Source organism: Bufo bufo, chromosome 4 (assembly GCF_905171765.1).
Source record: "Bufo bufo chromosome 4, aBufBuf1.1, whole genome shotgun sequence".
In the NCBI taxonomy this organism is placed as follows: Eukaryota; Metazoa; Chordata; class Amphibia; order Anura; family Bufonidae; genus Bufo; species Bufo bufo.
This window is the reverse complement of record NC_053392.1, coordinates 99,509,942-99,537,103: the sequence shown is the minus strand read 5'-3', so window position 1 is coordinate 99,537,103 and position 27,162 is coordinate 99,509,942. Positions and strand designations below refer to the sequence as shown.

Genomic DNA, 27,162 nt, shown 5'->3' with positions numbered 1-27,162 from the left:
ACACTAAAGAAACCTTTTATAATTGCATACCATTTCTTATTTGAAAGCGCTGTGTCAGGGTGATGTACACGCAGAAACCTGAAGCACAGGGTAAGTAGCCCCATGATACTAATAAGAAAATGCTAAAAGTTACTGAGTGCAATTAGCAACGGAAGTTAGTTGTACAGTATATACTTGATGGTAAACTAATGAATACAGTGGGGTAGATGTGTCTGTAATCAGGCACTATATACTGATAGGAGTGGCATTTCCATCATAAAGTGATGGCATGTAACTAGGATCTGCCATCACTTTATGATCGGTGGGGGTCAGATCACAGGAATTGGGATATACAGTATATTTTAAACTAAAGGAAAAGCATAGATAGCACATACACATGCTATGCAGATATTTTGCTTCTGAGCATAATTATTAGGGTGGGTTCACACCAGCGTTATGAATTCCGTTATTGCTTTCCGTTATAACATGATCATAACGGAAAATAACAGAATACATAAGACGGAATTCAAAACGGAAACCTTTAGAGGCATTCCGTTTTCATCAATCATAATAAAGGCCTATGAGTAAGCATAACGGATCCGCCTGGTTTCCATTATTTTCCGTTATAGCCATGTTATAATGGAGAGCAATAACGGAGTTCATAACGCTGATGTGAACCCGCCCTAAACTGTATATGAGGCACCTTGTATACTTTTTGATCAAAATGCTTAAGCCCACTCACCATGTCACAGTGGCCTCTTTCGAGTGGGTCCCTGCACTGAATTGGCAAAGCCCCACCACTACATGCACCATGTGAACAGTACTCAAAAAGATGCCTAGCAGTGCTGCCATGGCAAGCTGCTGTGGCTGACGGCCAGAAGGCGAGTTTTCTTTGCTGCTAGCTACAAACTGCAGAGTAGGCCCCAAAAAAGACTGATCATGATGGAGAGATTTTTGTAGTGATGCGACTGCGTTGCTCCACCAAACTGGATGGGTACTTGCAGGAACAATTATTGAGGTGTAGAGAAAAAGAGAAGTTTGGGACCAATACTGTAGAGTGAAAATGGTCCTAATGCAGTGCCTATTGTTGCTGCAGTTAGCCTGTGCAACAAGTAGGCCTAGAGTCTGTTCGACCTAAGGCTACTTTCACACTCGTGTTTTGGGTGGATCCATCATGGATCTGCAAAAACTGGATCCGTTACAATAATACAACCACATGCATCCGTCATGAACGGATCAGTTTGTATTATCTGTAACATAGCCAAGAGGGATCCGTCATGAACTCTATTGAAAGTCAATGGAGGACGGATCCGTTTTCTATTGTGCCAGATTGTGTCAGAGAAAACAGATCCGTCCCCATTGACTTACATTGTGTGTCAGGACGGATCCGTTTGGCTCAGTTTCGTCAAGCGGACAGCAAAACACTGTAGGCAGCACTTTGGTGTCGGCCTCCAGAGCGGAATGGAGACTGAACGGAGGCAAACTGATGCATTCTGAGCGGATCCTTTTCCATTCAGAATGCATTAGGGCAAAACTGATCCGTTTTGGACCGCTTGTGAGAGCCCATGACGTGAGTGTGAAAGTAGCCTAAGAGAAATACAGTGTGGTGGGAGCTGGTATAGGCTTGAACATTACGTATTGGAGGCTTGGAGTAACTTGCCAACTAGGGATTACCGGTGGACTGATGGCCAGGACACGGGAGAAGGGAAGTGCACAGAGGGTTACCCTGGAGGGGTGCTGTTTGGCTGTTCCCCTGAGCGAGGATTTGTGGTCACAGAAGAACATGGTGATTGGGGCTAGGGAGCTAAATTAAAGAGTTGGACCTGTGTGAAGCATCACAGTCATTAGGTATGACTAGTGTGGTGTGAATATGAGCCTGAGCCTGAGGTTTACACCATTGTTCATTATAATATGCTATTGAGTCATTTAAATTATATCACCACTTTGTGTGTAATTGTAACTTATACAAGTCTGTGCCTCATCCGTACATTCTTAAAACAACCATGGCCGCTAAACCTTTGAACCTCTGTATCTGGTGTGCACTTTAAGGGGTTCTCCTTGAATACTGATTTTTCCGCAAATGCCCGCAGCCTGCCTCCAGATTTATATTTACCTGCTTCCCAATGCTCCGGTCCTTAGCAATGCCTCCTCTGTGTCCATGTTCTGGTCCCTGGCTTGTTTTTTCAAGTGCTGTGAGGGCATGGGCACAGGCTTCAGCAGTGACGTTCTGCTTCTGTTCTGGCCACGTCACCTCTGAATCCTGTCATTGGCTGCAGCAGAGCATGTGACTATGGTCACGCAGTGCTGAAAAAAAACAAGCTAGGGTCCGGAATATGGACACAGAGGAGGCATCACAGAGGACGAGAGCAACAGGTAAGTATGAATCTTCTGCTTACAGAGGCAGGCTGTGGGTGCTTGGTTAATTTATCAGTATTCCTGGAGAACCTCTTTATTCGGGTCAGAAAGTACGTATCTTCTTTTAGAGAACAACACTTGAGTAACACCATCCTGCACATGGCTTCATTCTTAATGGAGCCTCAACAGCTATGATCTGTTTTCAGTTTTTAAATTCTGACAAATCCTATTGTCTTAGGCCTCATGCACACGACATATTTTGCATCTGTGTCCATTCCACATTTTCTGCGGATTTCACACGGACACATTCATTTCTATGGGTCCGCAAAAAAATTAATAAAAAAATATCCATATCCCCTTTCCACAGATTATAAATCATGTCCTATTCTGGTCTGTTTTGTGGACAGGAATAGTAATTTCTAGAGATTGGAGAGAGAAAAATGAGCATTACACACAGAAGGTGACCGTATTGTGTGGATCCGTGGTTTGCAGACCACAATATGGAGACGGTTCTGTGCATAAAGCCTTATAGCGGAGACCAGCAGGTTTCTGTCTGGTTTTATTTTTTTAAAATATCAAGAACAGTGAGGAAAACTAGGTGTTGTAATTTGAACAAAAATGAATGACTTATTTCAGCATCAGACTACGTACAGTGTTTGCCTGTAGTCTGTCGCCATGGAGATGCATAAGTCTACATAGAAGCTGCATAGTCAAAATAGTAGAACCTTTTTCAATCAAGACTAGTTGTCTTATTTTAGATGCATTGGAGCATGATAAAAAGGTGTAAAATTTTTATCCTTTTTTACCGCTATTGATAAAGACTGGGCCATTGGTTGTCATTCAGTTCAATATACATTTATTCATATATTCTACAAGTTCTACAATAATTTATGTTACAGATTTTACCATATTTTGTAAAGCATTCACAAGAATGCTTTATTTTATTTCCACGATATTTACTAATTAAATATCTGACGTCAAATTGTTTTTACTGTTATTGGTCTGCAATTTAATTATCATCCAAAATGCCAAAGTGATTCCTGTTTTAACATTTTAATTAAACAGTCATAATATATTGGTTGCTCTACATATTCTGAAGCATGAGGATATAATTTCCCCTGATTAGCTAATGGTACATGTTCAATTCTTGATAATTAAATGGAGTTTGAAGGCCTTATTAACATAGTAATTAGCATGAAAACATATAGTGCTTAAGTAGCGTGACCACTCAGGAAAAGCGTAGTTGAAATGCACTGATTAACTGAGTGACGGGAGCCGTGTGCCAGTGAAAAAGGAGGACTTATTAATAATTCTGTTATTTATAGTGTATTCAAATTTATAGGGGAAAATAAATGAGTCTTTATGAGTTGTATACTTGTCCTTATAGATCATCCAGATGTAGGGCTTGGTAAAGGGTGTGGCAACCTGGGCAACTGACCATGGGTCCCATCTCCTAGGGAACCCCACAAGGACAAGACAAAAAAAAAAAAAAAACTTAATTTAGCTGAATTTTTACTGAACCATTTATGTGTAAGAATAAAACTAAAGAAAATGTGTGAAATGACAGCATGTGTCTCACATGGGCACTGAAGGGGAGATAATGCTGCAGCTTCCCTCTTCTATCATGTCTGCTATTTACTGTATCATTCATGACTGTTTATTGGTGACTGAAGAGATTTTGATGACATTTACAGAAAGACTTCAGGTAGGAAAAGGGTTACTGCTGATTGGTGAAAAGTGAGAAATAGGTGTGGGAGGGCTGCTGCCATTAGTACCCAGAACTGCATATTTACTGCTGATTGGTGGAAACTGAGGAAGAGGTGTGAGAGGGCTGCTGCCATTAGTACCCAGAACTGCATATTTACTGCTGATTGGTGAAAAGTGAGGAAGAGGTGTGGGAGAGCTGCTGCAGTCAGTACCCAAAACTGCATATTTACTGCTGATTGGTGGAAAGGGAGGAAGAGGTGTGAGAGGGCGGCTGCAGTTAGCACCCAGAACTGCATATTTACTGCTGATTGGTGGAAACTGAGGAAGAGGTGTGAGAGGGCTGCTGCCATTAGTACCCAGAACTGCATATTGACTGCTGATTGGTGGAAAGTGAGAAATAGGTGTGAGAGGGCGGCTGCAGTTTGCACCCAGAACTGCATATTTACTGCTGATTGGTGGAAAGTGAGGAAGAGGTGTGAGAGGGCGGCTGCCATTAGTACCCAGAACTGCATATTTACTGCTGATTGGTGGAGAGGAAGAAGTGTGGGAGGTCTGCTGAATTTAGTACCCAGAACTGCGTATTTACTGCTGATTGGGGGAAAGTGAGAAAGAGGTGAGGGAGAGCTGCTGCAGTCAGTCCTCAGAACTGCTTATTTACTGCTGATTGGTGGGAAGTGAGGAAGAGGTGTGGTAGAGATGCTGCAGTGAGTACCCAGAACTGCTTATATGGCTGCAACAGATACTGTGAAATATTGTTAACACGCTGTAAAACTAAAAATCTGACGCTTTTAAGGGGACCACTATGCGTGTATTTTCTCTTTTGTTTGATGGTTAAAGGGTAACATTTTGTGTTACTAACCCCAAAAACAGCCCATTTTTGAAGAAAAAAAAAGATAATTTACATAATGTCATTGTGCTGTAGAAGTGGAAAGTTTGTCAATGTAAGTACTGGGAAATTTACCATTTGGTAAACATAATATTAAAATGATATGAAAATTATTATTTTCTCAATTAGGCATGTAGGGACCCATTTTATTGTGAATGGGAGTGTTAGAGAGGTTATCTCATCAGAGGCTCCTTAATAAAGGCCCATGTAATTATTGGACCCATTATCGAGAACGAACGTTGATGTGAATGCTTGTTCACAACAATTGTCCAGTATCAAGGTTTCACCAATAAATGTTTATTGTTTATCGGGTGAAAGAATCATTGATGCGGATCCGTAAATCGTTTCTGTGCAACAGATTGTGCTGTGTGAATAGGGATCTGCTGCTCAGAAACTAAGAATCTGTATGGGAACTAATCCCATACAATGGGAATGATTGCACCATGTAAATGCAACTATCGCCTCCACTCCTGATCAGGTAAGTTTCGGAAGTAACTAGTTCATTCCCAACTGCTTGGTCAGTCGGACACAGATATATCGGTACTATACAACAGTTTTATTTAATACACAAAGCACACCTTTATAGTGCAGTCCTTATCCAGGGTTAAATAACTTACTCAACCTCTGTAGGAGCTTACCAGGTCAGTTGCACCAAAGGAACTATAAGCTATAAAGCCTGCCCTATTATGCCACTCTCCTCATTATTACACCACCGACATCCCATGACTGTGAACACACAACATGCCAGTCGTGTGATCTGCAGCCAAAATAATTTCCCAAAGTGCAACAGAGCAGGCACAGCCCCCTTAGTGGACCCTTACAGTAGTGCTGCCCCTGCAGAGATAATAAAATAAAGTAATTCTTACCTATCCCCTTTCCTCCGATGAAAAAAGCACATCTTGGTCACTCCAGCAGCAGGTAAGATACAGTGACTTTATCAACCCTACTGGGCCGAGTAGGAGAGAGCGCTCAAACTGGGTAAAATGATCCTATGTCCATGAGCTCTTCTACTCATCTCAGCACACAATATGACATTACTGCATTGTGCCTAATTGGGAGAGCATGGCCAGTGAATATGGCCCTGGGCCCTTCCGAATGACAAACACAGCAATTGGACTCAGGTCTGGCTCCTATGTCTGTCATGCATTATGGCCTGGGCCTCACCGGTCAGTACAAACACAATAATCATTACTTTGTGTGTGTTTGTGTGCGAACCCCGTAGCAGCGGTGTGTCTCTCCTGTCTCACCCAGATACTACTCACTCCTCCTTCTCCTCTCTCTATAGGCTTCTATTGACATGTGTAATATGATACTTCTGTGAGTTGGTCTACGGTCTCGAGATAATTACAACAGACATTTCAGTTAGAAAGTTATTTTAGGAAGCTGGAGGTAGGGGAGGGAAACAGGAGAGCAGAAACATCTTTCTCTGATACAACATATTACATATTAAGTTTCTTATAGTCGCTCACTATTACTATTGATTTAATCAAAGCTGTGTGAATATTTAGTGACCATTTAAATATACTATACCATCTTGTACACCAATTCAATGCTCATAGTCCACCCGTGTTGAATACTGTATTTATTCCTTCTCTATCTCTTTCTCTACTATACGTTTTATAGTATTAACTTTCATTGAAAATGTTTTAATCCAATGTATTTTATTTCAGTCTGTGGGGCTTCATTTTTCTTTCATGTTTGTTGAATTCACACCAGGTTCATTTACTGCGGAACGCTGGAGATGAAGTCACCATTACTGTTTACTATTTCAAGGAAGCACCTTCATTTCTTAAGCTCCCACTAGGTAAGAAGACTTCAAAAAGTTACAAGATTTTTTGGGGATAATTGAGAAACATAGATTTGTCACACTGTTACGCTAAGTTGAATAGATAGATATAAATGGCACACTTTGATAGTTGCTTCTTGTCTTTCTTCATGTTCCTTTTCCCGAACGTGATTTTGCCATCACAGCAGGGTTATTTTCTGTGCAGATAGACATAGCTCAGCTTTTTGCCATTAGAAGTTATTTGATTACATTTTACTTCCGATTTGCACATTACCAAGTTAAGTGGGTAATAAAGTGAGTTATTAAAGCGAAAAAGTATTATAATGTTTTTTATTCACAAGATATTACTTTTTTATAATGACAAATATTTGTGATGCACTTTTCTCACATAGGGGACTCAAAGCACAGGGATGGTTGTGTCACTGGGTCAACTACCTGCAGAATCAGTGGCTGCCATATAGGTGATCATCCCCAACAATCACTAGGGTCAATTTCACAGGAAACAAATTTACCTATTTGTATATTTTTGGAGTGTGGGGAAACACCGGACTGCCTGTGGAAACCCATACAAACATACGGAGAATATACAAGCTACATGCATATGTTGCCCGTGGTTAGGTTTCAACCCAGGATCCCAGCGCTGCAAGGCAACTACTAAGCCACCTTGCTGCCCATGGTATGAATAAAGAACACAGGCACTATAACAATACTCAGAATAAGCTCAACCACACAGATCTCCGACAGTGCGACAGTGGGTCAGGAAAATTGATGAGCGAACCCAAACTGCAAATTTTATTTTCCATTATAACATGGTTATAGCGGAAAATAATAGCATTCTTAAGACAGAATGCAAAAGAATATGGCAATTCAGGGGTTAAAAAAAACAAAATAAAAACTCACCTCATCCACTTGATCGCGCTGCCGCAGTGTCTTCTATCTTCTTTCAGGAGGAACTGCAAAAGGACCTGCGATGACGTCACCGCACTCACCATGTGGTGAGCCTGGTGACGTCATTGCAGGTCTTTTTGAAGGTCCTGCTGAAAGAAGATAGAAGGACCTGTGATGTCATCACTGCGCTCACCACGTGGCGAGCGTGGTAACGTTATCGTAGGTCTTTTTGCAAGTCCTGCTGAAAGGATATAGAAGACACTGTGGCAGTGCAATTAAGTGGATGAGGTTAATTGTTTGCTTTTTTACACCTAAATTTCCATATTCTTTTGCATTCTGTCTTAAAGGGGTTCTCTGGGAATTAAAAAATGAAAAAGCTTAAATATTATTTCATAATATATTCACAAATACCTTTCATTACTTAGAATGGCTTGTTTTGTCTAGGGAGCAATTATTAGGAGAAATAAAATAGTCGCCGACCTATCAGTGCACACAAAACCTGTCCTAATTACACAGCAGGACAAGTTACTTCACCACAATGAGCCATAGCGCTGCCTCATCCTCCTCTCTGCTCTGCTTGTTAGGAATCATGATCCTGAATACAGGCGAATCTCTGTGGGAATGGAGATGATGAGAAGACATGAGAGGAGGGTGAGGTGTGGATAATGAGCAGCAGCACTTGTTTACAGTCTCCATTACCACAGCAACACATTACCACAGCCTGTTCTGTTCGTCCTCTCTGTACTTCATGTTTTCTCATAAACTAAATTCCCCAGAGATTCAGCTAAAGTTCTTGTCATATGTATTCAGGATCATAATCCCTGACAAGTAGAGAGGAGGAGGAGACAGCTCTTTACCTCAGTGTTGTAAAGTAACTTGTCCTCATGTGTGATCAGGACAGGTTTTGTGTGAACTAATGGGACAGCTGCCATTTTGTTTCCCATGATAATTGCTCCCCAGACAAAATGAGCCATTATAAATAATTAAAGGTATTTGAGAATTATTGAAAATATTTATAATAAAGTAATATTTAAGTATTTTCATTTTCTTAATTCCTGGAGAAACCCTTTAAGAATGCTATTATTTTACACCATAACCATGTTATAATGGAAAATAATAAAGCGAAGTTCGGGTCCCCATTGACTTCAATTGGGTCCAAGTTCAGGGTCAAGTTTGGTCCCGAACCCGAACTTTGACCAGAAGTTCAGCCGAACCTGGCGAACCCGAACTTCCACGGGTGGCTTTAGTCTCAGTGGAAGGGTAAACATCCCTGTGGATCCAGTAGGGCAAAGGGGCTGGGAGAGGGAGGTTAAGAGTAGAACAAGATGTTAGGACATATGAAAATATGGTCAGGTTGATAATTATTTGTATTTCTTTTTCTGGTTTTTATATGTGATTAGAAATTTGTAATTTGTAATAGTAATAATAATAAAAATGTTTTGAAAAAAAGTTAGATAGGAAGAAATTCAGTGCTGGGCTTCTCCTCCTCTATAGAGTTGTATCTAAAGAATGAACACACTGTCCTTTCTATTAAACAGAACGTAAAAATATCAAATTTAACTAAATTATTTTTATATACTGTTTTTATTTTTACACTTTTTTAGGTTCCCCAGACCCACCCAGTGATCACAGCAGCGGTACTTCATCTCCTCTTTTTGACAGTGGATTACATTTAAATGGAAATAATTCCAACACAGTATGTAACAAACAATTTCCAAAAATATTATTTATTTATTGCTTTTCAATTGAATTTAAAAAAAATTACAATAATGTTTTTAATGACATTGTTGCATTTAGGACAAACATTTTTAACATTGTAGCATATAAAGAAAGTTCAGGCATAAAGAAAAATTCCTGATTATACAGAATCTGTAACAGAGCCTCAACCTACCATGTGCCATTTGTAATAAATTTACCTTCTTATGTGGCAGGGATTCTTTTGGATCTCTACAGGCACCAGAGCCTGGGTGTTACTTCCGCATCTCCAATTGCTTCATCGTTGTAGCCTAATGTAAATGTGTAAGCACCAATCTATTTTTGGTGCAAAAGACAACCTGACATTAAAAAAGGAAAGCAAAATCCTTCATAACCATATGTATATTAACTGAATTTAAAATAGAAATGGCTTTGTAGCCTGGATATGTCTGTTGCTCATTTGTAGATGTTTCCTGTAATGTAAGAGTTGTATTGTGTGCTCTGAGTACTCTGATATCATTAATTTGCTGTTCTTCCTCTCCTCTCCCAGCATGTGGTCTAAGGAAGCAACTCTAGCTGTTTCACACTAGATGGGTGGACTTTACAAAGAATACAGACAGGGAATAGAGCACTACAGGCCACAAGTGTAGGGAAATATTATGGTCACTGTATGGAACCACAGCCAGAAAAGTTGGACACTGCTACCAGTGTTCCTTATCCATTTCAGTTGGTAGGATGCTAAGCCAACCCATTCACCCCCCCCCCCCCCCCCAGGTTCTTCACCATAGGCTATGCAAGGCTGGGTGGACTTAGATACTAGGCAACCAGGGTTATGCCTATGGAGTAAAGTAGCAAAGCTGGTGCAAGCTCGCTATAGGAAGTTCTAGAAAAAGAGTAATATATGATAATCGGTGATATACACAATGAGTCATGCAGCTTAGGGAAACCATATCATAGAAGGCATAAAAAATAATAATGATAATCCTCAAAAGAAAATTAATGTCATGAACCTAGGTTCACTCAAAAAGAGACTAATCATGAGGGTAGGCAGTTGGGGGAGGGGATAACGAAACAGGGAAGGGGAATATTTCCCTATCTTGATCCCTATATACCCCTTAGCCCAGAGACATGCCCTAATGGTGTGTACTCTCTGTCCTCGTGCCTGCCCTAAATGCCCTTGTCATACTCTACTAAGCCCCAATGCATTTCCCCCAAATGGGTTCTTCAGGGGGCAAAAGTAGAGAGGGTATATAGTGAATAAAATTATAAACAATACAAGGGTTATATTGATTAGCAACTGGATTCAATGAATAGCTAGGGAGGAGGAGGAGTAAGAAAAAGGCTATAGGAAGACCTACAGATGTAGAAGTTATAAGCTAAAGCGTGATATCACACCTTACCATGATATCATGTTACAAAAGCTATTGAAAAAGGTAGGGGTGAAAGGAGTACTAAACAAGCAGGATCAGAGCCAGCCATCAATACTGATTGATGCAAAAATAATCATAGTTACTGTACATGCAGGAATTGCTGTTTAGAGGTATATATAAGGGAAAAAGGGTAATAGTGAGGGGGGAATGTAATAATCCATTACTGCAGTCTGTTATGTAAATAATGTTGCATACAATACCATTGATATGTATTTTGTGTGCAATTATGCACAAAATTCTATAGTTAAAGGATTTCATATATTTTATATGTATATGCAATTCTACAGTCATTGTAATACAGTTGAATTCCCTGCATTTTCAGTTCTTATGTAAGACTACACCTTTAATTAAATCCATTTTATTAATACATTTTAAACATAGTTCTCACAAGTAATTTTATATTAGCTATGAAGTTGGATGATGTGTGTGACCTTTAATTCTCTGAACACAGCGTTACTTTCCCTGAGTCTAGCCTAGAGACTCAGGTGACTAAATTCAGCTCTAACATATCATCTGTCATGTTCTTCAACCTTTGCCTTCATTTTCGATCATTTATGCTTATTTTACTCTCAGATTCTCACTGTAGCATGGATTAGCCTTTGCTTCTAAACCTTGAAAACAATTATTATCCTATCCACTAAGTTTTTTCACCCTTATAATATTCTGTTATATCTATATCTAACCCTTGCTCTTCTATGGTTCGTCATCCTGCGTCCAGCTTGTGTCCATCTAAGGGACGGACATAAACAGGGTTATTTAGAAATGCTTTACACCAGGTTTTTGGCATTAAAAAATAAAAATTCTAAATTGGGCAGAAGGGGACTTTTTGTGTTGTCACTTTATAAAAAGTGGGTGAAGCTCAGTGAAAGGTGTGGGGCCACATCAAAATATAAATACCGGATCTGCGCTGATACTTTGGAACAACTGAACTGTCTGGTGTGAACTGTTTCCAATCCGGGTGGACTCCTAGCAGGATTAGTTCCTCGGTTCACACCCTCCTTGTTTCCCTCTCCAGGGTCAAAGACTGCCGGCAATACTGCTTCTCTGTGTTGTGGTCCTAGTGAACAATCTTAGCAGGACTAGTGAAGTTCCACAGATTGCGCAGATTAGACTTTTTTTTTTACTTACAAGATCGCTGTCAACAAATTGCATATAAAACTCCACTTCAAACCGCACAAAAGCACCTTCCACACATCAACATAAGACTTCACTAAAAAGCCCGACCCGGGTTTCGCTCTGCTTCTTCGGGTGTTTTTTTGCCAATGGCGACAAAATGTAACTGAACAGAATAAAATGCTCCAAGATGCATTCCATTCCGTTTGGTTGTGTTCCCATACCGGAGAACAAACCGCAGCAAGCTGCAGTTTTCTTTTTGTCATGAGATGCGGAGCAAAACAGATCCGTCATGACCCACAATGCAAGTCAATGGGGACGGAGCCGTTTTCTCTGACACAATCTGACACAATAGAAAACGGATCCGTCCCCCATTGACTTTCAATGGAGTTTATGACGGATCCGTCTTGGCTATGTTAAAGATAATACAACCGGATCCATTCATAACAGATGCAGATGGTTGTATTATCAGTAACGGAAGCGTTTTTGCTGAGCCCTGCCGGATCCAGCAAAAATGCTAGTGTGAAAGTAGCCTAACAAATGTATTAAGAGACATGTGCCTCTTAATAAATCGGCCGGAATTTTTATCCGGCATTTTTTTACTGGCACTGGTGTGTGAAAAACTGGTTTAGTAGATGGCCTTCACCATCTGTGAAACCTGTCCAGCACAAGGGATGGGATCAACAGTGCCCACAGGGTATTTGAACAGAAATGTTGCCAAGAACTCATAGGTTTAACATACTCTGCATCATCCCAGTCAAAGTTGCTGTGATTGTCTAAACTTCTTTGTGATTGACTGAAGATGCAATATTTGTGTGTCTGAGCAGTCTATATCCACAGATAGAGTAGCAAGAGGAAGGAGTCCTGTAGCCTTCAGTACAAGGAGTTAACCAGTTCACTATCTTTTTTTATGTCAGAAGCTTTGACCACATTAAACTGTTGGCAGCACTAGATAGGTGCTTGGAAAATCATTGCAAAGATGCCTTATATGGATTAATGTGGATACGAAGTAATGGTTTCCTGGTTGGGTGCTATAGCCATGACAAGCAGAGGAGAAGGGCTGTGAAGCAGTTGAACGCAGAGAGCAGACAGCACTTCACAATACAACTCCTCCTCCATGGATCTTAAGGAGCATAATTTGACAGACTAAAACTTCATATTCACTGTTATCCTGATAATAAAAGCTCCACTGAAGGTATGCCTGTGCTGGTTTCATTAGGTCCTACCAAGTAGTGCTGTCAGCAGTTTAGCTTGGGCAAAACCGCTGACAGATCCCCGTTAAATATGTTACTGCCCTCAACTATCAGGGATATTATTATTTTTCCCTTCATTACTCTAAACCACTAGTAATGTTACCATCAACCCCTTCAATAACATAGAGTACCAGGGATGTGACCATAAACCCTTTCCTTGCACTACACTACAAGGGATGTTTCAATTAACCTCACCTAGACTACCAGGGATGTTGACCACAGCTAGCAGGCAACTTAAGACCATCTGCCCATTTTCTGGAGAGATACTGTTAAAGCAGTATTTATTTTTGACTTTTTCATAGTAATTATGGCAAGACATAAATTGCAGGCATGTTGGTGAAAAGGGGTCTCTCACTTTTCTCTGAGCCATAAAACTCACTAACTCAGTCCCTTACATGCACTATAATAGACATAGGGACCTGCTAGCTGCTTTTTGGGTGACTGTGGGACCCTTATCTGCTGGGTCCATGTTCAACTGCACAGGTTGCACATATGGTATGTATCAATGCTATTATGCAAGTTCTGCATGACCCTTGTTACCCTTTGTGGGCATGTAGAAAATAACTTGTAAAGTTCTGTTTTAATATGTGAATGAGGGGTACAAAGCAGATTTTCAAGTCTGCATTGGATGACTCTATAGGGTCAAAAAGTGGCTTCCTTCCAATATCAATCTGGCATCTTCTGCCTCTGTGAGTATATAATTCAGTAGGTCAGTAGATAATATATAATATTGTATTTATGTAGAATCCTTTTGTACTATAAAATATTTTGGCCTGTATCTAGTGTCATTACCTATATAAGGTCATTTAGCGTACATATATGTTTTGTATATTATTTGCCAATTAATAATCTGCATTTCAGAATGGGATTTCAGATGTGCAGAAATAGGAACTGTTTGACGCTCAATTGATTTTGGTATTCTATTTTTGTCGTATTGTACATAGATTTTTTAAATCTCCCTTTTCAGGCCCCCTCATCACCTTCCTCACCTACTATTCAAGAACCCAAATATGAAAAGAGATGGATAGATGAACTTTCAATCCCTTTACTTATGGCTCGAATTTCAAGGTTCAAGGCTTCAACAATAAAGTTAAGGTTTGTATTAGTAGAACTAAATTCAATGAGGCATATAATTGGTGTCTATATATTTTCCAATTTAAAGGAGTTGACTAACCTGTAACGCCCCTTTCACACGGGCGAGTATTCCACGCGGATGCGATGCGTGAGGTGAACGCATTGCACCCGCACTGAATACCGACCCATTCATTTCTATGGGGCTGTTCACATGAGCGGTGATTTTCACGCATCACTTGTGCGTTGCGTGAAAATCGCAGCATGTTCTATATTCTGCGTTTTTTACGCAACGCAGGCCCCATAGAAGTGAATGGGGTTGCGTGAAAATCGCAAGCATCCGCAAGCAAGTGCGGATGCGGTGCGATTTTCACGCACGGTTGCTAGGTGACGATCAGGATGGAGACTCGATCATTATTATTTTCCCTTATAACATGGTTATAAGGGAAAATAATAGCATTCTTAATACAGAATGCATAGTAAAACATCGCTGAAGGGGTTAAAAATTTTTTTTTTAAAATTTAACTCACCTTAGTCCACTTGATCGCGTAGCCCGGCATCTCCTTCTGTCTTCATCTGATCTCTGTGCAGCAATAGGACCTCTGGTGACGTCACTTCGGTCATCACATGATCCATCACATGATCTTTTACCATGGTGATGGACCATATGATGACCGGAATGACGTCACCAAAGGTCTTGTTGCTGCACAGAGATCAGATGAAGACAGAAGGAGAAGCCGGGCTACGCAATCAAGTGGACTAAGGTGAGTTAAATTTTATTTTATTTTTTTAACCCCTCCAGCGATGTTTTACTATGCATTCTGTATTCAGAATGCTATTATTTTCCCTTATAACCATGTTATAAGGGAAAATAATTAAATCTACAGAACACCGATCCCAAGCCCGAACTTCTGTGAAGAAGTTCGGGTTTGGGTACCAAACATGCGCGATTTTTCTCACGCGAGTGCAAAACGCATTACAATGTTTTGTACTCGCGCCGAAAAATCGCGGGTGTTCCCGTAACGCACCCGCACATTTTCCCGCAACGCCTGTCTGAAAGAGGCCTAAGTCAAAATGATATAGTGGTCGGAATGTGTGGGCAATAAGTAAAAAAGCCACTGATCTCTTCCATGCAGCTCCTCTCCAGCCCTAGTGGTCCTGTCCTACTGCTTGTAGTCCTCTGTGAACCAAAAGTCAGATGTACTGCTGCGGCCTTTCATTGGCTACAGTGGTGCACATGACAATGGCTGAGATGTCACACTTCTGGTGGACGGGACCATTGGCGCTGGAACGGAACTGGAAGAGGTGAGTGACATTATTTATTTCTTTGTTTTTTATTGTACACACATTCCATTCATTATTTCATTTTCACTTAGGGGTTGGATAACCCCTTTAATATTAAATTCTCACCTCTGGGGCCTGCACGTATCAAGATTGTCATAACACCCATAGAGCAGAATTGATAGAACTGTATCTCTCCATTCTCTGTCCTGGCTAATGAAGTTGGAGGGACCTTCTAAATGATATCCTAATAAGTCATTTGATTAAGGGTTGTTCAGTTGGGACAAACAATTTAAGCTAAAAAAAAAGGGTCCTTTGCACTTGGTCTTGATGACCTAACATGATTTATTTGTTTCCTGCCCAAAATCTTACAATTAATTGTCACTGCACTAAATTTGTTATACTGTGATTTTGGCATGTATTGCAGAGTTTAAAAAAAAAAAAAATGCATCTAAAATTGTGCTAAATTTGCGGCTTTTGTCTTCTCACTCCAAAACAGACAAGACAAGTGGGAGTGGTCAAGCTGTAATTATATATTTTGACTTATCAAGGCCAAGGATTAAACAAATATTGGTGCAAATATAAGGTTATTTATAAAAAGTAAAAAAAATAATATTCCAGACATTTTGAAATGTACCAAATTTAGAGGACCTATCACTTTCAGCATGCTGCATAACTTTGTAGCCAGATAATTCCAGGTGCTTTTCTTTTAATTCTAGCCTTAGTGGCCATAGATAGTCCTCTCAATTTACTGCTAATTGTCAGCTGCACTTGAACTTGCCTTCGTTTTGGGTTGCTGATTCAGGTATGGCTTGGCAATTAGTGGTAAATTGTCAGTAGATCTTGGTTGGACCATTAGTTACTTGATTGGTATAACAACTCACTAGATTTAAGAAATAAGGAATGCCCATTAGTAAAAGAGGTAACTGGTGATTAAGTCCCTACTGGGTGGAAATTGATATTATATTATCATTCTGGCATTCTAACCATGCTAATCCTTGCAAGTCCAGTAAATAGGAAAGGATCCTTATCTCTTGATTAGGGTGGAGAGGAATTACAAATAGTGCTACTGCACTGGAGGACTTTTCCAGTCCTCTTTTATGGTGGGTTCACATCACGTTTTATGCCTCACGTTTTGTAAAAAAAAAGTATACTTTTTTTACTGGACTGCGCAGGATACACTAGTACAATAGTAAAGAAAAAGTATATGTTTTTTTCTTTACAATGGAACTCTATGGTGAATGGATGCCACTGTATGGCATCAGTCTGAGGCATCCGATTAACGTATACGTTTACTTTTTTGTATAAATTAAATGGATAGGAGAAAAGTGATGTGAACCCAGCCTTACAGACACAGACCATTGATTTAAATGGCAAATTGCTAATGTTTCATTTCTCCAGTTGTGGTGCTGCAGGTAAAATTTAATACTTAGGGGGGAATTTATCATAAGAAGAATATTTGAGGTCAGTTTTGCTCGATTCTGCATTGGCTTAACTTATGTCATATTTATCAAATGTTGCATGTTGTTTGATAAATTTATCTTATCCTTAAAACTAAGGCTGAGTTCACATCAGCGTTCAGCCTTTCCGTTCTCCTGCTCCGTTATAGGGAACACAACTTTTGTCTCCGCCTCAAAATTATTTTCTGAGAGGAAACCTAACGGACCCCATTATAGTCTATGGGGTCCGTAGCCTCCATTCGGCTCAGTTATGTGGCGAATCCATCCTTTCCGTTCTCCTGCTCCTAAATGGAGCAGGAGAACGGAAAGGCTGAACGCTGATTTGAACTCAGCCTTACACTTATGTCTAAAAAAGCTACTCCAGTTTTCCTACTCCACCCTCCTACTAGAGTAGGATTGCGACTTTTTTGTGACTTTTTCACCCCCATTGCAAAACTGGAATGAGTGGTATAAAAATTTTTGAAGCCAGAATTCTGTAGGGAAGACATGATAAATCAGGGCCTTACTCTCAGGATTCGCCCGAGCTCACAGCTGAATGCTGGGGTCCAAGCAGGAGGAGGCGTTGGCACAGATTTAGTAATTCTGTAGATGGTGTAAGTTTAGATGGTGGCTGGGTATTTGCGCTTTCGTTCAAAGGCCTGGGGTATAGACATCTGTATGCTGCGCTGGGACAGAAGTGGATGTGCTAGCTGATGGTGCTTGTGAAGGTCCAGGTGCAGGGCGGGAGGCATTTGGTCTGCGTCTTGGACAGGGGAATGGCCAGCACGTAACACAAGGGAAGAGGAGGCAGTGGTGTGACCGCAGACACTGGTTGTGGACCCAGAAGTTCGGTGAGGTTGATAATGTTCACGCCCCTGCTCATTTTGGTACAGCACAGGTTGCAAATGACAATTCTTTTATAGTTCGCACTTTCCTCAAAAAAGGAAACAGGGGAACAGTTGCGGGCCTGTGTGGTGTGGCCCGCCTTCTCCCTTTTGCCACCCCACTGCCTCTTCCAGCCTGTTGCGGTGCTGCGGATCCCTCCCCCTCTGTACTGCTGTCCTCGCTCGGCTTGCCACCTTTCCAGGTTGGGTCAGTTACTTCATCGTCCAGCACCTCCTCTTTCACTTCCTCACTCTGGTCATACTCCTGACTTGTTGACCTAACAACATCCTCAGTTATTGACAACTGTGTCTCATCCTGATCATGAACCTCTTGAGACATTAATTGCGGTTGACTTATCGGCGACTGTGTCTCATCGTCATCATACACCTCATAAAACACTAATTGCCGTTTCCCACCATCATCTTCTTATAATTATGGATGCTCAAGAGTTTGGGAATCAGGGCACAAGATCTCCTCATGTCCCTCTTTAAGCGGGCTTGGTGAGAGGCCCAAATTAAGGAATGGCGATGAAAACAGCTCGGAATATCAGAGTGTGGGATCACTTGTTTGCCAAGACTCTCCATGGTGGGTGGAAGGAGTATCAGGGTGAGGATTCTGTTGACAAGACTCTTGGCTACTAAGACTGGACTTGGCGGAAGACAGGGCGGGCAAACTGGGACATAAAGCTAGGTATCAAGGATGAGTGTGTTTCTTGTGCTCTGGCAACAGGCACAGTTTCACCGCGCCCAGGGCCACAGCCTCTGCGTGCACAATCAGCAGCACGGTTACTTCCCCGTCCCTAACTGCTCGCCTAGAGCATATTAACTACCTCAGCCCCTATAGCTTAAACACCCTTAATGACCAGGCCACTTTTTACACTTCTGACCTACAGTACTTTCACCGTTTATTGCTCGGTCATGGAACTTACCACCCAAATGAATTTTATCTCCTTTTCTTCTCACTAATAGAGCTTTCATTTGGTGGTATTTCATTGCTGCTGACATTTTTACTTTTTTTGTTATTAATCGAAATTTAACGATTTTTTTGCAAAAAAATTACATTTTTCACTTTCAGTTGTAAAATTTTGCAAAAAAAACGACATCCATATATAAATTTTTCTCTAAATTTATTGTTCTACATGTCTTTGATAAAAAAAAAATGTTTGGGTAAAAAAAAATGGTTTGGGTAAAAGTTATAGCGTTTACAACTATGGTACAAAAATGTGAATTTCCGCTTTTCGAAGCAGATCTGACTTTCTGAGCACCTGTCATGTTTCCTGAGGTTCTACAATGGCCAGACAGTACAAACACCCCACAAATGACCCCATTTCGGAAAGTAGACACCCTAAGGTATTCGCTGATGGGCATAGTGAGTTCATAGAACTTTTTATTTTTTGTCACAAGTTAGTGGAAAATGATGATTTATTTTTATTTTATTTTTTTCTTACAAAGTCTCATATTCCACTAACTTGTGACAAAAAATAAAAACTTCTATGAACTCACTATGCCCATCAGCGAATACCTTGGGGTGTCTTCTTTCCAAAATGGGGTCACTTGTGGGGTAGTTATACTGCCCTGGCATTTTAGGGGCCCAAATGTGTGGTAAGTAGTTTGAAATCAAAATCTGTAAAAAATGGCCGGTGAAATCCGAAAGGTGCTCTTTGGAATGTGGGCCCCTTTGCCCACCTAGGCTGCAAAAAAGTGTCACACATCTAGTATCTCCGTACTCAGGAGAAGTGGGCATAGTGAGTTCATAGAAGTTTTTATTTTTTGTCACAAGTTAGTGGAATATGAGACTTTGTAAGAAAAAAATAAAAAAGAAATCATCATTTTCCACTAACTTGTGACAAAAGATAAAAAATTCTAGGAACTCGCCATGCCCCTCACGGAATACCTTGGGGTGTCTTCTTTCCAAAATGGGGTCACTTGTGGGTAGTTATACTGCCCTGGCATTCTAGGGGCCCAAATGTGTGGTAAGTAGTTTGAAATCAAAATCTGTAAAAAATGGCCGGTGAAATCCGAAAGGTGCTCTTTGGAATGTGGCCCCCTTTGCCCACCTAGGCTGCAAAAAAGTGTCACACATGTGGTATCTCCGTACTCAGGAGAAGTTGGGCAATGTGTTTTGGGGTGTCATTTTACATATACCCATGCTGGGTGAGAGAAATATCTCGGCAAAAGACAACTTTTCCCATTTTTTTTATACAAAGTTGGTATTTGACCAAGATATTTATCTCACCCAGCATGGGTATATGTAAAATGACACCCCAAAACACATTCCCCAACTTCTCCTGAGTACGACGATACCACATGTGTGACACTTTTTTGCAGCCTAGATGCGCAAAGGTGCCCAAATTCCTTTTAGGAGGGAATTTTTAGACATTTGGATCCCAGACTTCTTCTCACGCTTTAGGGCCCCTAAAAAGCCAGGGCAGTATAAATACCCCACATGTGACCCCATTTTGGAAAGAAGACACCCCAAGGTATTCAATGAGGGGCATGGCGAGATCATAGAAAAAAATAATTTTTGCCACAAGTTAGCGAAAATTGATTTTTTTTTTTTTTTTTTCACAAAGTCTCCCTTTCCGCTAACTTGAGACAAAAATTTCAATCTTTCATGGACTCAATATGCCCCTCAGCGAATACCTTGGGGTGTCTTCTTTCCAAAATGGTGTTATTTGTGGGGTGTTTGTACTGCCCTGGCATTTGAGGGTCTCCGCAATCATTACATGTATGGCCAGCATTAGGAGTTTCTGCTATTCTCCTTATATTAAGCATACGGGTAATGAGATTTTTTTTTTCCGTTCAGCCTCTGGGCTGAAAGAAAAAAATGAACGGCACAGATTTCTTCATTCGCATCGATCAATGTGGATGAAAAAATCTCTGCCAAAAAAAAAAAGAGTGGAAAGGCGTCTGCCAGGACATAGGAGCTCCGCCCAACATCCATACCCACTTAGCTCGTATGCCCTGGCAAACCAGATTTATCCATTCACATCAATCGATGTGGATGAATAAATCATTGCCGGGATTTTTTTTATTTTTTATATATATACAAAGTGTTTGCCAAAGCATATGAACACCGCCACCTCCTCAGCTCATATGCCTCGGCAAACGTATCTTTTACTGCAGAGGAGAAATCTCGTCTTGCAGCGCCGCATACACTGACTTGTGTGTAATCTGACAGCAGCACAATGCTTCTGTCAGAATGCACATCAGTGCTGCAGCTAGTCGATCGGTTGGTCCACCTGGAAGGTAAAAAAAAAAAAAAAAAAAAAGAAAAAACCAGGCCGCAACGCAATAAATTTTATTAACTTTATAATAACTTTTGAACAGAACATATAAACTTTTTTTTTAACTTTTTTAACTGAAGTTAAGTTTTTTTTTACCTTTAATAGGACAAACCTCTCCTTCCCCATGGGACAATGTGCAAAGCGCAAATCGCCCAAAGATGTGGCGAAGTACATTATGCACTTTATCCCAGGTGAAAGGAGAGGTTTGCAGCAGCTGTGAGTAAAAGGGCCCTAATAGCCCTGTGTGCCTGTCCTGTGAGATGTAATCCCTATGCTAAGTGTACCTGTGTGTGGTACTTCCGGAAACACTCTCCAAAGCATAGGGCAGGGTGGTCAGGACAGTCAGGACAGAAATAGCGGGTGTCACGCCTTATTCCACTCCTGCTACAGACACGACATCTTTTTCGGGGTGGCGGTTGGGTTGAGGTACCAGGAACGACAATGGGGAAATGTCGCTCGTGTAGACGGCTAACTACACTGGTGGATGGGGCCACGGAACCTTCTGGATACAGGAGGTTCTCGATGATCTCTTCCTGAAATTTGAGGAAGGATCGTTTTCTCCCAGCCTTACTGTAGAGAACAAAACTATTATATGCAGCCAATTGAATCAAATATACAGACACCTTCTTATACCAGCATCTGGTGCGTCGGGAAACTAAATACGGAGACAACATCTGGTCATTGAAGTCCACCCCTCCCATGAGCAAATTATAGTCGTGGACACAGAGGGGCTTTTCAATGACACGGGTTGCTCGCTCAATTTGTATTGTCGTGTCTGCGTGAATGGAGGAGAGCATGTAAACGTCACGCTTGTCTCTCCATTTCACCGTGAGCAGTTCTTCGTTACACAAGGCAGCCCTCTCCCCCCTTGCAAGACGGGTGGTAACGAGCCGTTGGGTGAAGCCCACGCGACTAGTTTGCGCGGTGCCACAGCAGCCAATCTTTTCTAGGAACAAATGCCTGAAGAGGGCCACACTTATGTAGAAATTATCTACATAAAGATGGTACACCTTGCCAAATAAGGGTGACACAAGTTCCAGACTGTCTTCCCACTGCTCCCCAGGTAGTCAGGGCAACCGCCTGGCTCCAGGGTCTGATCTTTTCCCTCATAGATCCAAAATTTGTGGGTATAGCCTGTGGCCCTTTCACAGAGCTTATACAATTTGACCCCATACCTGGCGCGTTTGCTTGGGATGTATTGTTTGAAGCCAAGGCGCACGGTAAAATGTATTAGGGACTAGTCTACGCAGATGTTTTGCTCTGGGGTATAGAAATCTGCAAATTTCTGGTTGAAGTGGTCTATGAGGGGCCGAAGTTTGTGGAGCCGGTCAAAAGCTGGGTGGCCTCTGGGACGGGAGGTGGTGTTGTCGCTAAAGTGCAGAAAACGCAGGATGGCCTCAAATCGTGCCCTGGACATAGCGGCAGAGAACATGGGCATGTGATGAATCGGGTTCGTGCACCAATATGACCGCAATTCTTGCTTTTTGGTTAGACCCGTGTTGAGGAGAAGGCCCAGAAAAATTTTAATTTCGGAAACTTGGACTGGTTTCCACCGGAAAGGCTGGGCATAAAAGCTTCCCGGGTTGGCGGATATAAATTGTGTGGCATACCGATTTGTTTCTGCCACGACTAAGTCCAAGAGCTCCGCAGTCAAGAACAGCTCAAATAATCCCAGGGCCGAACCGATCTGAGCTGTCTCAACCCGAACTCCAGACTGGGCGGTGAAAGAGGGAACTACAGGTGTGGCTGAAGTTGGTGACTGCCAATCAGGATTTGCCAGCACCTCAGGGACTCTAGGGGCTCTACGGGCCTGTCTGTGCGGTGGCTGCGACGGGGTAACTACTGCACGTGCCACCGTACCAGCTTCAACTGCCCTTCAGGTGCTCGCTACGGCAGTGCTGGTACTAGGTCCAGGGAGGACTGCGCTGCTGGTGTATGCCTCACCACGTGATCCGACAGCGCCAGCCCCACTCTGCTGCTCTTGAAGCGGATCCTGCGCAACCTGTGGTCTAGCGACACGGGGCCGGGTACGCCTGGTTCTATCAGGGACCTCCACCTCCTCGTCCGAACTTTGGGTCAGACTGCCACTGCTTTCTACAGGTTCGTATTCTGACCCGCTAGATTCGTCAGATGAGGGTTCCCATTCCTCATCCGACTGGGTCAGAATCCTGTAGGCCACTTCAGAAGAATACCCCCTGTTTGACATTTGGACTACTAAATTTAGGGGTATTCCCTGAGACTACCCAAGAAAAAAAGCAAGCCTGTCTTACAAAGGGGAGGCTAGCGAAGTACCGGAGGCCGCTGCGGTTGATAAAAAATATCAAAACTGATTTTTTTATCGCCGCAGCGCTTGGAAAGTGATTGTGCAGTGATCAAAAAAATATATATTTTTTGTCACTGCGGCGGGGCGGGTGTGGGTGAACGCACGTCTGGGCGACCGATCCGGCCTGATCGGGCAAACACTGCGTTTTGGGTGGAGGGCGAGCTAAGGTGACACTAATACAATTATAGATCTGACTGTGATCAGTTTTGATCACTTACAGATACTATAAATGTACAAATGCTGATTAACTAATCAGCGAATCAGTGACTGCGGTGCTGTGGGCTGGGCGCTAACTGACGCTAAACTACCTAACCAAGGGGCCTAAACTATCCTAAAACCTAACAGTCAATACCAGTGAAAAAAAAAAGTGACAGTTTACACTGATCACTTTTTTCCTTTCACTAGGTGATTGACAGGGGCGATCAAGGGGTGATCAAGGGGTTAATTCGGGTGATGGGGGGTGATCTGGGGCTAAGGTGAAGTGTTTGGTGTACTCACAGTGATCTCTGCTCCTCTGCTGGAACCAACCGACGAAAAGGACCAGCAGAGGAGCAGACAAGCCTTTTAACACATCATATTTACTAATATGATGTGTTATCTGGCTTTTCATTCGTTTTTTTGAAAATCGCCAGCCTGCCACCCACGATCATTGGCTGGCAGGCTGGTGACGAACTTGTCCTCTAACTTTTGCCGGCCCGCGATGCGCATGTGCGGGCGTCATCGCAAGATGACGCATATATGCGTGACTGTGCGCAGGGCTGCCGCCTCCGGAACGCGATCCTGCGTTAGGCGGTCCGGAGGCGGTTAAATGGTACATATGCTTGCAAGTATGTCACACATACAGTAGCGCAGGTTTTGTAGATGTATGCGCAAATAAAGTACACAGAATTTCACAGATATTTTTAGGATGCGCACACGTTAAACAGGAGGTATAGCGCAAGTAATGTCGCTGTCCGCAGTGTCTATAAAAAAAGTACACTGAATTAATGACATTGATATTTAGGATGCGCAAACATTATACAGGAGGTATAGCTCAAGTAATTTTGCTGTCACCACCGCCTAAAAAAAAATTACACTGAATGAATGTCACTGAAATTTAGGATGCGCACACGTTAAACAGGAGGTATAGTGCAAGTAATGTCGCTGTCACCACCGCCTAATAAAAAATTACACTGAATTAATGTCACTGATATTTTGGATGTGCGCACGTTAAACAGGAGGTATAGCTCAAGAAATTTCGCTGTCACCACCGCCTAAAAAAAATTACACTGAATGAATGTCACTGAAATTTAGGATGCGCACATGTTAAACAGGAGGTATAGTGCAAGTAATATCGCTGTCACCACCGCCTAATAAAAAATTACACTGAATTAATGTCACTGATATTTAGGTTGCACACAAGTTAAACAGGAGATGTGGCGCTGGTAATGTCGCTGTCACCACCGCCTAATAAAAAATTACACTGAATGAATGTCACTAATATTTAGGATGCAGAAACGTTATACAGGAGGTATAGCGCAAGTAATGTCGCTGTCACCAGCGGCTAATAAAAAATGACACTGAATTAATGTCACTGATATTTAGGATGGGCAAACCCTTTACAGTAGATGTAGCGCAGGTAATGTCGCTGCCACCAGCAGCAAAAAAATTTGACTGAATGTCACTGATATTTCAGATATGCAAACGTTATACAGGAGATGTAGTGTAGGTAATGTAACTGTCCGTAGCGGACACTGTCTACAGAAAAAGTACACTGGATGTCACAGATATTTTTAGGCTGCGCACACATTACACAGGAGATGTAGAGCAGATAATGTCGCTGTCTGCAGCGGCCAAAGAATTGCAAGCTATTTCGTGCAGGTTGTGCTAAAAATATATATTGCTGCCAGATACAACTATAGTCCTAAAAGGACTTTTTGGTCTCTAACAACTTTTAGCAATTTAGTGCAGGTTGCGCAAAAAATATATATTGCTGCCACATACAATAGTTCTTAAAAGGACTTTTGGGTCTATAACATGTATAAAAACTAAAATATTGCTATTTTAATCCCTACACTATCTTTCCCTTCTGCTCTCCAGCTCTCCCTGACTAATACTGAGCCAAACACGTGTCATCGGGTGCTATATAGCATCCAATGACGTGTTTTGTCCAGCCAATCAATGTAATGCCAACAGCAAACATGGCTATGGCATTACAGTGAATGGCAGTACTTACCTGCACGTTTATGGTTGTGTAGCAGCCAACAAACATGCAGGGAGGAGACTCGAGCCTTGCACTCGAGAACATGCGGTATTCGGCCAAACACCGCAATGTGCTGAGCATCACAATGCTCGAGCCAAACTAGTGTTCGGCTGAGCATGTTCGTCCAACACAAATTTTTATGCCAAAATTCAGACAAGCTTTCTTGTGAAGCTCCACCTACTTTTCGCTAAGCCGTGCTCCTTTTTGAGCATGTCGGAAAAAGGTGCAGAAATCCCAGATATGCATAATTGTGCCAATTTGGGCCATTTTGCATCACTTTTTTAGACAGATTTTTGACACAGAGACATTAGGAAATCTGGACCTATATGATAAGTAGAGTTGAGCGAACACCTGGATGTTCGGGTTCGAGAAGTTCGGCCGAACTTCCCGGAAATGTTCGGGTTCGGGATCCGAACCCGATCCGAACTTCGTCCCGAACCCGAACCCCATTAAAGTCAATGGGGACCCGAACTTTTGGGCACTAAAAAGGCTGTAAAACAGCCCAGGAAAGAGCTAGAGGGCTGCAAAAGGCAGCAACGTGTAGGTAAATCCCCTGCAAACAAATGTGGATAGGGAAATGAATTAAAATTAAAATAAAAAAAATAAAAATGAACCAATATCAATTGGACAGAGGTCCCATAGCAGAGAATCTGGCTTCACGTCAGCAGAGAATCAGTCTCTTCATGCCATAGCAAAGAATCTGGCTTCATGTCAGCAGAGAATCAGTCTCTTCATGCCATAGCAGAGAATCTGGCTTCATGTCAGCGCAGAATCAGTCTTCATGTCATAGCAGAGAATCAGGCTTCACGTCACCCACCACTGGAACAGACCACTGTCACACATTTAGGCCCAGGCACCCAGGCAGAGGAGAGAGGTCCCGTAACAGAGAATCTGGCCTTATGTCAGCTCAGAATCTGTCTTCATGTCATAGCAGAGAATCAGGCTTCACGTCACCCACCACTGGAACAGGCCACTGTCACACATTTAGGCCCAGGCACCCAGGCAGAGGAGAGAGGTCCCGTAACAGAGAATCTGGCCTTATGTCAGCGCAGAATCTGTCTTCATGTCATAGCAGAGAATCAGGCATCACGTCACCCACCACTGGAACAGGCCACTGTCACACATTTAGGCCCCGGCACCCAGACAGAGCAGAGCGGTCCCGTAACAGAGAATCTGGCCTTATGTCAGCGCAGAATCTGTATTCATGTCATAGCAGAGAATCAGGCTTCACGTCACCCACCACTGGAACAGGCCACTGTCACACATTTAGGCCCAGGCACCCAGGCAGAGGAGAGAGGTCCCGTAACAGAGAATCTGGCCTTATGTCAGCGCAGAATCTGTATTCATGTCATAGCAGAGAATCAGGCTTCACGTCACCCACCACTGGAACAGGCTACTGTCACACATTTAGGCCCCGGCACCCAGACAGAGGAGAGCGGTCCCGTAACAGAGAATCTGGCCTTATGTCAGCGCAGAATCTGTATTCATGTCATAGCAGCGAATCAGGCTTCACGTCACCCACCACTGGAACAGGCCACTGTCA

General features: G+C 42.1%; 1 protein-coding gene across 1 annotated transcript in view; it reads left to right on the top strand.

Moving 5' to 3' along the window:
• Positions 1 to 27,162, top strand: part of SNTG2 (syntrophin gamma 2) — a 587,738-nt gene that overhangs the window by 233,445 nt on the left and 327,131 nt on the right. The window contains exons 7-9 of the mRNA XM_040429903.1: positions 6,644 to 6,731; positions 9,206 to 9,297; positions 14,060 to 14,187. Coding sequence (XP_040285837.1) covers positions 6,644 to 6,731; positions 9,206 to 9,297; positions 14,060 to 14,187 — 308 coding nt within the window. The remainder of the gene's footprint in view (positions 1 to 6,643; positions 6,732 to 9,205; positions 9,298 to 14,059; positions 14,188 to 27,162) is intronic.